Raw genomic sequence first — 14,801 nt, 5'->3', positions numbered from 1 at the left:
CAAGGATTGTTGGCTAGGGATAATCTATTAGCTATGCTCAAGACTAATCTATTGGTGGCTCAAAACAGAATGAAAGCTCAAGCTGATAAGCACAGAAGGGAAAAAGTGTTTGAAGTTGGAGACTTGGTTTATTTGAAATTGGTACCCTATCAATTGCACTCCTTGGCTGCACATGCTTATCATAAGTTACATCCCAGGTTTTACGGCCCTTATGAAGTCTTGGAGAGGATTGGGAGTGTAGCTTACAAACTCAAGCTTCCTACATATTCCAAGATACATCCTATCTTCCATGTTAGCTGTTTGAAGAAGCATTTGGGCCCAGGGGTTAGTCCTCTAACAGCTCTACCTGTGGTGACAGAAGATGGGTTGAAGTCCCAGGAACCAATGGAGATTCTGCAAAGACGAGTTTACAAAAAAGGTGAAGGGGCAGAAGTGCAGCTACTTGTTCAATGGAAGGGCAGCAAGGAAGAAGAGGCTACGTGGGAAGATTATGATGAGTTGGCTAAGAAATTCCCAGATTTTCCTCTGTGATTACAACCTTGTGGACAAGGTTTATCTGAAGGAGTGGGCAATGTTACGATTGTGGTTATCTGCTTGCAATTAGTAGTTTATTAGTACTGTAATAAGTAGTAATCAAGTTGTGGTAGTCGTTTGGCCAGCTGGCATTTGGTGTTCGTGGAATCATATATGTAATCAATTTGGTGGGGTTATCGGCAGAAAAGTTATTTGAGAAATTTCAATACAAAATACAAAAAACATTTCTCTCTCTCGCCTTCTCTCTCTGTCTCTGCCTATCTCTTCTTCCATTGCTAACTGGTAACTTGCAGGTTGAGAAAGGGTTGTTGAATCTGGGTGCTATCACGCAGTCTCTCCTCTCTTCCCAATTCGTGTCTCAGTCTATTTCTAGGGTTTCAGGATCTTTTACCTTCTTTCCGATTGATTTCAATGAGGAAGAATGCCCGAAGTGATAGGAAGTGCCGTATGACACGTTATACAGCGCCGCCCAGACACTAACGGAGGCCGCCTCGTTCCCATCCCCCAATGATTAGTTTATTGGCCGAGAAACTGGCGTGCGGGTCCGGTTTGCCGCCGCCGTGCTTGATTTGGAACGGTATTTATCAGATTTTTGTAAAGGTTCGATGCCGTGACGACGGTAGCTAAATAGCCGTGACCCGTATTGTGCTATGAGGTGCGTTTGGTACGGAGACGGGACGGGACGGGACGGAACGAAGGTGTAATTTTTGAAAAAGACATGGGGTATATTTATCTTAAAATGGTAAAACATTGTGTTCCACAGACGTGGAACAAACCCGTTCCAGGGGGGAGGTGGAACGCAAAAACACCCAAAATCTGTCCCGTGGAACAGCCCGTTCCACCCATTTTTAGCGCACCAAACGCGGGATGGAACGCCTCGTCCTGTTCCGTCCCGTCCTGTCCCACGTACCAAACGCACCCTGGTTGAACGGAGAGCGATGATCTTCTGTTTCGCATTCTGATAGGAACCTGTGGATCCTAATTTTTTACTGGTCCACGGAGCCGTTTTACTGCGATTACATTTTTAAGTTTCTTGAATTTTTATTTAATTTTGATAAAACAAATTCTTTTGTTAAAGGATGAGCCTATGAGCATTTTGTTTTAGTTGGAATTACCGACTGATTTTTATTGATGTCAAATAACTAGCTTTCTGAGGCTTCAAAAATATTTTTAATTAAATGGGGTTTTTTTATTTAAATTTAAAATATTGGACTTTTTTTTATATATTTAAGTGAATTCTGAAAAGAAAAAAAAAACAATTGAAATGCTTCATGCAAGAAAGAATCACATAATTAGTACTCATTTCAAACTACATTTAAAGTTCATTTTGAATCCTAAAACACTTTTAATGAAATCGCTTTCAGTCTTTTTAAAAAGACATCTAAACGAGCTTTTAGTTGGTAGTGTTTTACTAAAACCCCAAGTGCTTATTGAATAAGGATTTGGAAGTCCTTAAACCCTAAGCCCTTGTTGAAATATCACTTGGTATGAGCTTTTTCACAGTGAAAAAACTTTCATGTTATGTGCAAAATTGTCAGAAGTGCTTTTTGTCGTGGAAACCCACTACCAAAGTGTACTTATATAACTCATTTAACAAAGTGTACTTATATAACTCATTTAAACAAACAAATTTATGTACCGAGAACACAAGGCGCATGATGATACTTGATTACGATATAATTTAATGCTTTTTCAAAGCTGTTGGTTAAGAGAAGGAGAATATATTCCTTTATTATTTGAGTCTACAAAAAGCAGCATATGGACCAACCAATTGCCCTACAATCTCCCCTACCTTTAACTGAACCCTATGACACAAAGGTCCCCAAAAATTGACAAGCCGAATTAAAAATAAAATAAAATTCCCATTTGCTAAAATTAATTATCCTCGGATCATATATTACTACTCTAAATCAACCTGATTAATCATTGTTAATTTGCAATTAGATAAGCTTGGGTGGAGCTCTTGATCTCACTCAACTTCCGTTGATCGTGCCGGCCGGCTGCTATGTAGGCGGGAAGAATCTGTTGAGGTTAAACGGCAATGTGTAGAACTCTTCATTTCTGTTGTCTCCTCTGAATGTTCTGAACTTAACCCACCACGGCATCCCTCTGTCCTTCTTCGATTTTTCCACCTCCAAAGTGTTGTCAAGAAACACCGCCACGATTAGCCCCACGGTTGGAGGAGATGAGAATATAGTGTTCAGGAATGCATTGAACTGCAAACACACACGAAATGGCATCACATTTTGCATTTAACGGGATCGATATGTATTACTTCATCGACAAGATATGCCAATATGTCTTTAGAACTTAACCAGAATGCTAGAGTTTGTTAGGATGCTACTCACCCATCCAGCATTGGTATGGACGAGACCATGGTGCGAGGGGTTCCAATATTCGTTGAAAAAGCGAGGGACAGATATCCCAAGGAAGAGAGAGAGCCCGGTGATGATGAGGTTTCTCATAGAATTCATGTTTGTGAATTGAAGAAATGATAACCCTACCGAAGCTGCAAACAGGCAAGTAATGTTTGTGAAGAGAGTGAAAGAAGGAAATGATTAGGAAGCTTACTTAAGCTCATGACATACCCACGAGGCCGAAGAGAACACAGTATAAAGCTGCATATATCGGGAAGGGTATCGATGCAAATACAGCCCCAAATTTACCTACAAACGGATTAGAGAGGAAATCAAATCTGAATCTCGATCGTGCTCTAAACCTCCTTGAATGTCAGAGAGTTAAATACTGACCTAAGGTTGAGAAGAATATCATGAATGCAGCAGAAATTTGAACAACTCTACGACTTCCAACTCGGGTTAGTCCAAGAAGTCCGACATTTTCCCTGGTAAGCATAAACCTGATCTTAGTCAAACTAATTTTAAATGGCAGAGAAGGCAACAAACTAAACTTTGCAGCAATCTATTGTGGTGTCTTACACAGAAACAGTAGAACCAGTGCCCGTACCAAAAAGTCCATCAAGCAAAATACCGATGCCCTGAAAAATATGTTAAAATTTCTGATTTGCTAGCATGATGCATGAAACATTTATCAAGCTCAATCCATGATAGATAACAAAATCGCAGGTGTTTCAAAATTCATTCACCTGCCAGCCAATTCCCCGGCTCAATACATAAGCAGGAGGAGGAGTGGCAATTGCCAATCTTGATGCTGCCTTGTACGCAGCAGTTGACTGCAACATATAAGCAATTGTCAGGAAACCGACATATTCCCAAATCTTAAGACACATAACCAAGATGGCACACTAAGGAGGCTGCTGTTGATAAGTGAAGCAATAAAGCGTTGCATATCATGAATGAAAACCACATTTCAAAAATTGAATAAATACCTCAACCATTGAAACGAGAACTGCGGACATCATTGCAAATGAGTGACCTGCTGAAAATGTAGGAGGACCCCACTGCAGAGGATACGGGAACTTGAACCTAAAACGGCGGAATAAAGATCTTAAAACCAAAAGGAGTTCAGAAGACATGATGAGAAGGCAAATTCTTCTTTGACATACCATGGGGCAGTAGATATGAGATTTTCCCTGTCTGTGCGGCAGCTGATTTGGGTTCTAACAGGCTTGTCACGGTAAGCCCCACCGGCGGTTAAGATAAGGGAATAGATCCAAATGATCGTGACACAAAACAATACTGGAAACCGTTCAAAAATAGGGACATCTCTAAATGGTCTCACATGCTTCAGATACTGAGAATAAACAAAGACAAACTTTCGTCAAGGAAAGAAACGATTAGTAGACGTGTCAATACAATTTTAATAGAAAATCACTTACTTGAGACAACCCAATTACCAACAACAGCATCGGAATTCCAATTTCCACACAATTTCCCAACTGAAACAAACATAGAGATTATACACTTGCATAATTTTCCAAAAAATTAACATAAAGATAGCAAACGGAATATGTGGTTTCCGTAGTATATAGTAAAAAACCAAGCTAGATGAAGTATGCTTATTTAGAAACGTCATGTGGTTCAGTTCTCACCAAGTTTTAAATTTTGTGGTCGAAAAAGGACTATTACATGACAATTTAGATATATTAGAAAAGTTCATTAAAGGGGGAGAGGTTCTGCAGGAAAATATGGGATATAAAAAATTCATTGACAGTGAAAATATCCTATGGCAAAATGTTTACAATATGCTGAAGTGCTTAATGGGGTCTTCTTTAAGTAAAATTCCAGAATTGTGGGATATTCTAGAACAAATGGACAAAAAGTTTTGTGATTCTCTAGAAAAAGAAATGCTGCACCAAATGAGACGCAAACCACGTGGCATAGAAGCTCCTCCGGGGTCAACCTAATGGAATGATAAATTGCCTCTCATAGAAAAACATACCGCAGGAAAACCCCGTTCAAACAATCCCAAGCCAACCAATCCAACTACAGGTGCCATGCCAAGTGGACTGAAAAACCTGCAGGATAACCCGTATGGTGCTAAATCAATCAATTACAAAATAGGAGCTTAATTTTTTTTTTTTTTTTCATTTTCTAGTATCGCCATACCTTGAGAAAAGACCCCAAACTTGGCTGTAACCCAGAATGATTTGTATGCTGGAGGCTACAATTAGAGCTCCTTGGATGGCACGCATTGTTTGTATAAATCTCTGCAAACCCATGACATGGGAAGATCTCTTTCAATACCCTATCAAATAAGAAAGGTGCTAAAGTACAATTGCTAAATAGGAAATCAAGGCATAAATATCTGATGGGATTGAGGTTTCCGTTGACATGAATTGTAATATCTAAAGTCACAAAACTTATGAATCGCATGCACTCATTCCCCCTCCTAGTCAGCCTTAAAATGATCCACATTTGGGAGACATTGCATTTTGCAGGGTAAGCTTGCAATGAAGCTACATTTCTGCAAATTACTCTCAAACTCAGGTACTTGCTCTTCCAGATCCAGCTGCCAGTAAATCAGCATGCAATTCGTCCCCAATACGTGCGCTATAATGTCATGAAATTGTTGGTGCATATATTTATTTCCACAAGCATCCCAGACACACTGCATATGGTGAAGAGGAGTACTAGGAGAGTTACTTACTTCATGAGGTTCAGCAATCCGTTGCAATTTGTGGTCGCTCACAATATAAGCTATGGGAATGACATAAGAAAAGGACCCCCCAACTACCGCAGGCAACCTGGTTCCGAAAAGCGCTTGGAGAAGGGTGTTAATTCCAGCAACAAAGAGTAGCGTTTGTATGACTCGTGCTTTGTCACCCTGGTCATGATCAAGAAAACGGTATTTAAAAGAAATAACAGAGTGACCAAACAAGATTGCCAGAATAAATTTGTTGGTTTGCACTAAGATTGGCTTACATCACTTCCTCCCATTGCAGGGACCAGCGCCGAAGGAATCATTACACTCGTACCAAGCATCATGATGTAGTTTTGAAATGCTAGAAGTATGGTTTCAGCTGCAAGACAAAATCTTCAACAAATAAATACAAATGAATGATCAAGCAAACAAATTGCATACTTTCCCACCACCCCTAATCCTTAAAAATGCACACATTGACCATTAGATGCCATGTCTAAAGCATGATTCACAACTCCAACTGCTCCACAAGCAGCGGAGAAGCTCTGCCCTGGTGGGCAAAATGGTAATGAGAACCCTCCTCTCCTCATTAGTATTTCCTAATGAGTTGCTGCATTTCACCAGTAATTACAAATTTAATATTCCCAGCAACCAGACAAGGCATATAAGTTTTTATATTTGTTCCAACTTCTGGATAATAAAATCACATTCCCCACCAGTCTCTCGATATGGTAAATGTTCAAATTCCCAGATTTTCTAATTACTCACAGAACTCAACAACTCAGACACTCAAAAAATACACCTAAAGAAAAAAGTAGTGCGACATTGCTTGAATTCATACTCTCTGAAGAAATTTCAAATACCAGTAAATATAATCTCAGCAGCCATTGAAGCCACCAAAGCAAACACCTTGAAAGCAAAAACCCCTCACTTTTCTCTTACCCAATAACCTTTGGCTTCAAAAACCAAAACCCAGATCAACAAAAATGGAGATTGATGCTTAGACAGAGGCAGAGATAGCTAACCCCAACCGACTTGAAAAATCCAAAGAACCCCATTTGTTATTTCACCCACAGAACTCAGATATTCTGAAAAACAGAGAGAGAGGAGAGAGTACCCCAAGGAGGGTTGGAGTCTATGCAGTACTCCAGGTCTTGGAGCTGATCCATGGGAGGGTGGGTAATGTCAGCCATTGTTGAATCCTCCTGTGAACTGAGCTGCTCAGATTACTTCCACACAAACCTAAAAAACCCAGAAATCCAAAGAGGAGAAGAAGAAGGAATAATAAAGTAAAGTTGCAGAGATATAAAGTGAGAGAGAACACTCAGAAAAAAAAAAAAAAAAAAAAGAGAAAGAACAACATGCAAAGCCTCTCTGTGACGCTCTCTCTGCTGTCGTCGGCCAGCCTGCCTCTCTCTCTCTCTCTCTCTCTCTACCCTCGCTTTAAACAGTCTATATACGATATTACGCATTTGCCCTCTCCCCATTTGGGGCCGCTGTCCTCCTTCAACATTGAAAAGACGCTTTTGTCCATGCCATTGTTGTACGGCAAATCTTTTTGATGAGTGGTTTGTTTTTTGGGGCCCAAGGAAAGGATACTCTATGACCTCTATGGGACTCTATATGACTGTGAATGAGAACCTCATAACATCAGCATTCAATTATGACATGTTGATCATTCGGTTTGACGCAGAATTTTATTTCAGTGTATTTTTCGTCACGTGATTTTATTAGTAACTTTAATTGAACTGAGTTATACAAATTTACGGTTTGTTATTGTTTATGTGCGTCCGAACAAATGTCATCATTAACAAATCGGTCTTTAGTGTACTACTCTTAACTCATGTGATGGCAACAGTTGTCCACGACAGCGTTAGAGACACAGTTACACATAGTCATTGATGCATTGTAGCGTCCATTTGCTTCAAAATCTAATAAACTCTCGTGCATGCGAGCAACTGTCATTACCATACTTGGGTTGTAGGTAAAAGTCCAAATGGAGCTCTCTAGTTTAACTAACACGAGTTCTGGCAAAACGACAATTGGCCATTTATGCGTTAGTGAATGTAATCGTTTACGCATTAGAAAATCTACTTACATCAACAACTGAGAACTACTCACGCACATAACTAATTGTGAAAGTTCAGTAGCTTAACTTTTGGTTAAGGAATTTTGCAAGATAAATGATAAAAAGACTCTCTCAAAGTGAGACTTTCTGTAACCTCTTTTTTTTTTTGTACAACATTTTATAATGTTTGACATAAGAATTGTGCCAAAAATATGAGGTCAAATTTGAATCGAGATATCAAAAGATGACATGGACAAAAATATGTCAAATTTGAAGCTGCTTTCAAATTTTATTTTTGCTATTTCCAAAGGCATTCCACATTTTTTTTGTCGAAAAGACATTCCACTCGACTTACCTTAAATGCTAGCATATTTAAATATTATATTATTATTTTTAAACCAACAACAACTTAACTTTTATTATTTTTGTTAAAAAAAACATGAATGAAGCAATAAATGTGGCATATCAAGTGGAAAAAAAATATTGATAATATATCAAATTAACAAATCAGGTATCAAATTAAAATTTAATATTTTAAATTTGACAGTCTTATTTAAAGATGCTCTTGTATTGCAATACATGAACGACCAAGAGCTATTTATGCACAGAACCAGAAGATGGTTGATTTAACTTTTTATTTTTTTATCTTTTTTTGGAAACTTGGTTGATTTAACTTTTGGTCAAGAGAAGGTCATTGTTGGTAATCCACAGTGAAACGTCACAGGTATGTGGGACCGGGGGCAAGTTAATGAGCTGAATTACGGTTACATTTTTTCAGAGAAGTTAACGGAGCATTTAATTACATTACTTGTCCTTCCCTTTTTATTTTTTGTTTTTGTTTGTGAGAGAGGAGAGTAAGGGAATATTAGTTGGTTTGAATGTCTTTTTAAAATGATTGAAAATTCTTTTAGACATAAAAAAAATTAGATTTCAAAAGCATTTAAATGTTTTCTGCAAAAAATATCAGTTATGTGCTTCTTTCAGGAAGCAGTGCTATTTCAATATTTACTTGCATCTTTACTAAATATTAGTTCTAAAAATATTTTCACCAAAAACGTTTTCAATCATTTTAAAAGTATAACTAACATTAGAGGCTGCCCAAGTGAAGCGGACTGTGGCAGTGGGAGGTAAATAAGTGGAAAGAGGGGGGACCAAAGTGGTAAAAAGTGTGGGTAAAAAAGTCAAAGAAAGGGAAGACACGTGCGGGTGTTTAATTAGAGCTTTCGGCTTCTGCTTTGCAACATATATTCCCACTTCCCGGTTTCCCACCACCAGCATGACATTCCCCCCCCTTCCCCACGAAATCCGATTCCCCTCCTCCAGCTTTTTTCAAAAAAAACTTTTTAAAACTTTTTATAAAACGCAAAAACATATCCAATCCAATCCTTTTTTTTTTTTAATTTTTAAAAACGTAAAAACAAATCCAATCCAATCCCTTTTTTTTCTAAAACGAAAACCAACTATCGTCGTCTGAGCTAGCTGTTGTTTCGTTTTCAAGTTCACAAGATAAGAATCTCCAAAAGCCAAAACACTCTCCCTCTCTCTCTCTCTCTCCCTACTTTCTCTCTCTAAAAATCTTTGTGTTGTTGGATGCATTTGCCAGCCTAAAAACGAGGGGTGGGGTGGCTTCAGGCTCCGAACTTTTTTATTTTTCTGTAGAAAATAGATAAGGGCCGAAATTTTTGGGTTTTTGAAATTGCTTTTTATTGGCACGAAAAGTTTGCATGATGTCATTTGAACTAGGGTTTATGATGGACAGATATATATATATATATAGGTTCATCGTATACTCTATGATTGCTTCGTTGCTTGTGCCCTACGACCAAAAACAAAACAAAAAAACACAGTTTCATCACCTACAATACAATTGGCATGTTAATTATATCGGTACGTTATTGACTATTGACATATTTTTCGTGCGTATTGATTATAATACGGATACTTTGATTATGTAATTATCGATATACTTGTTAAATGGGCATATAAGACAGTGGCTACAACTATCCCAAATAATCACTTGCATTACAAGTTAGAATGTAAAATCACTACTTCAAATGCCCTGACAGTAATCTCAACATTTTTTTCATATGAGAATTAGATGGACATGCAATTTTTGGATAGTATAATGTTTTAAAACACGGAGGCAAAGCCAAGGCGTTTCATCGATAACTCCAACTAACTGAAAGTCTTGAGGTTTTAGGCGAAGCCCACGTGATGTAAATAATTGGGGACTATTGTGGGTTATAAAAAAGATTACAAAACTTAGCTCAAAACGATTTCGTTTCGGGCCAAAAATCTTCTTCTTCTTTACGATCGTCTTTTTCATGAAGATGCTGCCTCTACAACATAAAAAAAAAAAAAAAACAAGAGGACACAACTTCAAAGGCCCAACCTTACTTCGAGGGGTGCCCTTAAAATTTCAAGCAAGGATTTCGACCGCCATAGCAGTCCCTAAGATGCTCCTTAACCACGTCTAGGCGAGTTTTCATCTACTATCCCTAGGTAGAGGCGTTTCCACCTCCGTCCCTCCTCCGAAGCCACCTAAGTACTCATCGAGGTGCGTTTTTTATAACACTGGTATAATGAAAAAATTGTCCGGTAATATGGAACAGTGTAGCATAAGATAAATTAGAAGGAAAACTAATGAAAAGGGTTTGAAAACTTTGAGTTTTAATGATAAGGACAAAATAAAGGGTAAAATGAATAGTACCAGGATTGACTTTTTAGTGTAAAAATGTGGTTTTTCGTTAAAATAAATAGTACCAGGTGCTTTTCGTTAAAGTTCCCTAAATTATAATGCATGTTTATTATATGTGCATACATACATACATATATATATATATATATATATATATATATATTATTTTATAAGTTGCAATGCGTTAGTCAAAGCATGTGTGTCTCAGTGTCTGTGTCTGTAACAACAGATGTTGTTCCCCTCTTGTAAAACAAAATTAATTAAAGGGAGACTTTGGATGCGGTCCCTAGTTATGAACAGTCTTTGACTAAAACCTTATTGGTTTTCAATTTTTGATCCAAGTCCCTGAAATTAATTGATAATTTATTTCTATGTACGTTACTATATTTTTTAAATTAAAAATTAAAATTTATAGTTGTTTATAGTAATGAGATTTTAAATAAAAAACCATAATTTGTGGGATTAAAAATATTAAAATATAAATATACTATTGTGTGTGTGTGTGTGTGTAAACATGGGTACATTCATAAAAATAACCAAAAAATTATTGTATCAAAACATGGGTACATTCTTCAAAATGGGTACATTTAGCAAAAATAAAAATGGGTACAAATAAATAAATAAATATGGGTACAATACAAATAAAACTTTAAAAAATATGGGCTAAAAAAGAAATTAATATATGGGTACAAATTAAAACTGAAAGGAAAATTGGTACAAATTAAAAAAGGGTTGCAAATTAAAAATGGGTACAAACTAAAAATAAAAATATATGATAAAAAATTTAGCCATAAATATAAATATACTAATTGTAACATTTTTAATATTAAATGAATAAATTTAGAAATAAAAAATATTTTATTATTGAAATAATTAATGATATTATTAATACAAAGGACCTTGATCAAAAATTGAAAAGTAATAAGGTTTTAATCAATAGAGTAGTAAAAATAAGGATGAAAACCTAATTACTCCTTAATTAAATAATCATCTTTAATCCCCTTTTTAATATTTTTCGAATTTGGAATAACTTGTTTACCTCCCAAACCCCACCATCAAATCAAATCTTGTAATTTGGCCATATTCTTTGCTGCACCCCACTCTAATTACTTGACCTTATTCTTTTTCTTCTGTTTTTTTTCCTCAAATGATTAAGAAAAGAGCAACTTAAACGATAGTGGTGCACTATTATTGTGATATTTTGTGCCGCTCGTACAATGTTATTATATAATAAAAATTAACACACGATGACAATATATTACTAACACAAAACGTTATATATAGTAGAAATGTACACGTGTCATATCAGAGAGACTTTTTAGTATATTTGGTACAAATGGCGATCAAGGATTCAAATCTTGAGTGGTCCCAGTGTTAAAGATTCAAGTTTTTTAGATAAAAACAGAGTGCGAAGCACGTATTCTTTAGTTTTTCACTATGGCATTTCATCGAACATTTGATGAGTGATATCGAGAGAATTTGTCGAGTGTGTGTCTATGTAACCTGTCAAGATATGCCTAACTTGTGTTATATCAAACATTTAGTAGGTACAAAGGTACCCGTAGAAAACATTCGGAGGGTTCACATGTATGTTTTATGAACTTCGGTGATCTTGAGACCACCTAGGTCTCAGTATGTACTTGCTTTTGCTCGGCACATAAGCCAGTATATTACGTGTTATAATACAAATAAAGAGACATTAAAAAATATATCAATCTCTTCACTTATATAATAACATTTTATATACCGACTTGTGCTCGTACATAGAGTAAGGGCTTGCTGTTCCTTGCGTACTCATCTATGACAACAGCTATCATGAGTGATTTACCCAAGAAAGAAAATATCACCAAATATTTAAGGGAATAAAGTGAGGTGAGCTCATGAGTTGCTGAGGGTTTTGCAGATGACTCTGGCTGCACATATTTCTTTCCCTTTCTGCGACTGACTTGTCACTCTCTTGGTCTCCCTCTCAGTTAATCAACAAGGACACCACCATTCAGCAACAATAACTCTTTCACTCTCCCTCTCACCGTTCATTTTTGTTTTCATACTCTCTCTTAGTGTAAATAATATCGTTTGCTAAAAAAAAATTTTTGAAGTTATGCAACTTCAAGTTTGGATGAAGTAGGAGGCGACAGGTTAGAGAAGTATGTATAAGCTGCATGTACTTCATTATCCATAAAATTTTGATTGAAAATTAAACCTTGACATAAGAACCGTTTGTTAAATGTTAGAGGACTGTGCCACTAATGTTATAGTCTAGTAATATTCTTCTTCATTTGATAGTGAAAAATCTCGACCTTGACTTGTATTTTAAATTTCTATATCGTTTTTTTTTTCCCCGAAGATAGAAATATATTAGATACGAATAGAGAGATTTACATCCTGGGCTAGGATGTTAAACAAGAATTCAGGCCCAATACAATCCCACCCAAATTCATGACCCTTCTTGAAAACAAACTTAGCAACCGAGTGAGCAGCAACATTGCTCTCCCTAGGCACGGAAGAGAACGAAACAGACCTCAACCTACGCACTAGAACCTCAATATCACCAAGAATACATTCGAGACTGAAATCATGAGGCAGCTCATGCCTAAGCATTTGAATAATCACCTTGGCATCAGATTCAATAACAACATTATCATACCCGTAGTTAATGCAAGCCATGAGAGCGGTCCTAATTGCAGAGGCTTCCCTAGCAGTCGCAGAGTGACACAACTCAACACCCAATCCCCCCGCACCATGAAGAAGTCCCGCAAAGTCACGGCAGACCCATCCTACCCCCGTGCGGAGAGTGGTCTTGCACCACGAGGCGTCAGTGTTGACCTTGAGGACCCCGAACGCCGGCTTCTCCCATCTGCAACCCCCACGGTCCAAGGACGAGATCATCGGTCGACACCTAGGCTGTTTTCCCTCAGTCGCACTGAGCGTAGCGTCTCTGAATTCAGAGATGTTCCTGCTCCAGGACTCCAAAAGTTCCAAGAGCTGCCTATGCACACCATTAAAAACCACCTCGTTTCTGTTTTTCCACAGTCTCCATAACCCAAAGGCAAACTCCTGCATGATCTCCTCCGCGGTGTCCCTCCCCTTGACCCGAGACCAGAACAACTCCTAGCTAGATAGGAAGTCAACACCTGCCAGTTCAAAGGAGTTCAACTGAAGCGGAGAGGAGAACCAGAACAGGTGGCTGAGGTTACAACGGAAGAAGAGATGAATTTTCGACTCATCCACAGCACCACACACTCCACAGACGTTGTCCACTCTCATATGTCGCCGCAAGCAATCAAAATGACGTAGGACTATGGAGTATGTACTATACCTACAAGCATATTTCGTACTAGGCTAAGTAGGCATGGGCCAGTTTAGCATGACGTCCATAGCCAAACTCAGAGAAAAGCCCAAATTTCTACAGAAGGGTAGGCAACCATCACTTCAGATTCTGCCAGAAAAAAGCTCCTTTTAGAATTTCTGGCAGTTGTAGGATAGGATGTAGGTGATGTTATCGGATTAAAAGCCGATTCTATTTGTTTTGCAGCTTTATCACCACGTTGGATAAAGCTTAAAAATTTAAGTAAAAAAACTTTAAATCTTATTTAGAAACAGTTTTTCTCTTTTAATAGTTTGTTACCACTTAAAAAGTTTGCCAAAGATTATTAAAAAAATAATTTTAGCCTTTTTTTTGTGACCTTTTCAAAAATAAAATTTATGTAAACTATTCTCATTTATTTTTATGACTAAATTTAACATAAAAATATTCAAATTTCGATAAATAATGAAAAATAGCACAATGTAAGTTTTATAGAGTTTTTTTAGGTGAAATTTGAATTAAATAAAAAAAAATTAATTGTTTGAGACGTTAAATTTTGGGCCGTTGAATGATTTTTTTGCCGTCATATTTAATATCATGTAATCACAACCATTGAATTATAAGTAAAATAAATAAAAACAAAAATAATTTGAAATATGACCGTTGGCTAACGGATCCAACGGTCATATTATTTGGATTGTTGATCAACCAAGAGCCATGTAGCGGCAAAATGGCCGTCTGCATGGGCTCCGTCATGCTTAGTCTGGCGGGGCTTCAACCCATGCCCACTGGTGGGTCTATATGCTTAATTCTTTGGAGGAATCTGGCTCAAAAATTATTTTTCTCTAAACTTATTTTAGCCCAATGACCGAAAACGGTTTGGTAGGGGTTTAAAGCTTTTAACTTTAAGCTTCATCCCAACCATCACCACAAATGGTCCATGGAAAAGCGAGTCATGTCAATCAGTTGCAAATGAAGGCTCTAACTTTTGCTTTTGTTGCCACATAGCACTACGGTTTAATAATATTCTTCTTTACTTATAAGTGTAAGTGAGAGGTTTTAAGTTCGATTCTCGCAAAGACGAATTTGAACCACATTATTGCTTAGCCCATTGTGAGGCTAAATCCACCCCT

At 37.2% G+C, this 14,801-nt stretch overlaps 2 protein-coding genes, 1 long non-coding RNA gene and 3 other non-coding genes across 6 annotated transcripts; 4 read left to right on the top strand and 2 right to left on the bottom strand.

Moving 5' to 3' along the window:
* Window positions 1–864: 864 nt before the first annotated feature.
* Window positions 865–1,580, top strand: LOC126634209 (uncharacterized). The gene is made up of 2 exons (XR_007627249.1): window positions 865–1,198; window positions 1,469–1,580. It is a non-coding gene; the product is annotated as an uncharacterized LOC126634209 (long non-coding RNA).
* Window positions 941–1,007, top strand: LOC126584070 (small nucleolar RNA U49). The gene has a single exon (XR_007609987.1). It is a non-coding gene; the product is annotated as a small nucleolar RNA U49 (small nucleolar RNA).
* Window positions 1,433–1,558, top strand: LOC126584069 (small nucleolar RNA snoR2/U65). The gene has a single exon (XR_007609986.1). It is a non-coding gene; the product is annotated as a small nucleolar RNA snoR2/U65 (small nucleolar RNA).
* Window positions 1,581–1,615: 35 nt separating the features above from the next.
* On the top strand, window positions 1,616–1,696 carry LOC126584059 (small nucleolar RNA snoR77Y). The gene has a single exon (XR_007609977.1). It is a non-coding gene; the product is annotated as a small nucleolar RNA snoR77Y (small nucleolar RNA).
* Window positions 1,697–2,239: 543 nt separating this feature from the next.
* LOC126634103 (nucleobase-ascorbate transporter 1) lies at window positions 2,240–6,994 on the bottom strand. Its single transcript, XM_050304593.1, has 14 exons — window positions 6,713–6,994; window positions 5,877–5,974; window positions 5,602–5,778; window positions 5,061–5,161; window positions 4,894–4,969; window positions 4,331–4,390; window positions 4,058–4,245; window positions 3,881–3,977; window positions 3,638–3,724; window positions 3,471–3,529; window positions 3,285–3,376; window positions 3,123–3,200; window positions 2,883–3,043; window positions 2,240–2,750 (listed from the first exon to the last, which is right to left on the bottom strand). Exons 1-14 carry the CDS (start codon window positions 6,786–6,788, stop codon window positions 2,538–2,540), a joined length of 1,563 nt encoding a protein of 520 aa, XP_050160550.1. The 5' UTR covers window positions 6,789–6,994; the 3' UTR covers window positions 2,240–2,537.
* A 5,725-nt stretch (window positions 6,995–12,719) lies between these two features.
* Window positions 12,720–13,424, bottom strand: LOC126633751 (uncharacterized). The gene has a single exon (XM_050304321.1). It carries the CDS (start codon window positions 13,422–13,424, stop codon window positions 12,720–12,722), a length of 705 nt encoding a protein of 234 aa, XP_050160278.1.
* Between the last annotated feature and the right edge of the window lie 1,377 nt (window positions 13,425–14,801).

Source organism: Malus sylvestris, chromosome 9 (genome assembly GCF_916048215.2).
Source record: "Malus sylvestris chromosome 9, drMalSylv7.2, whole genome shotgun sequence".
Lineage (NCBI taxonomy): Eukaryota > Viridiplantae > Streptophyta > Magnoliopsida > Rosales > Rosaceae > Malus > Malus sylvestris.
Note: the sequence above shows the minus strand (reverse complement) of the source record. Positions and strands in the feature narration are given on the sequence as shown.

Bases quoted from the DNA above. Each gene is read 5' to 3' on its own strand.
- LOC126634103 (XM_050304593.1), bottom strand. From the start codon at position 6,788: ATGGCTGACATTACCCACCCTCCCATGGATCAGCTCCAAGACCTGGAG. The intron at 5,162-5,601 runs GTAAGTAACTCT...ATGGGTTTGCAG, and splicing joins GGATTGCTGAACCTCATGAA to AGATTTATACAAACAATGCG. The intron at 3,978-4,057 runs GTATGTCAAAGA...CCGCCGTTTTAG, and splicing joins CTCATATCTACTGCCCCATG to GTTCAAGTTCCCGTATCCTC.
- LOC126633751 (XM_050304321.1), bottom strand. From the start codon at position 13,424: ATGCAGGAGTTTGCCTTTGGGTTATGGAGACTGTGGAAAAACAGAAAC.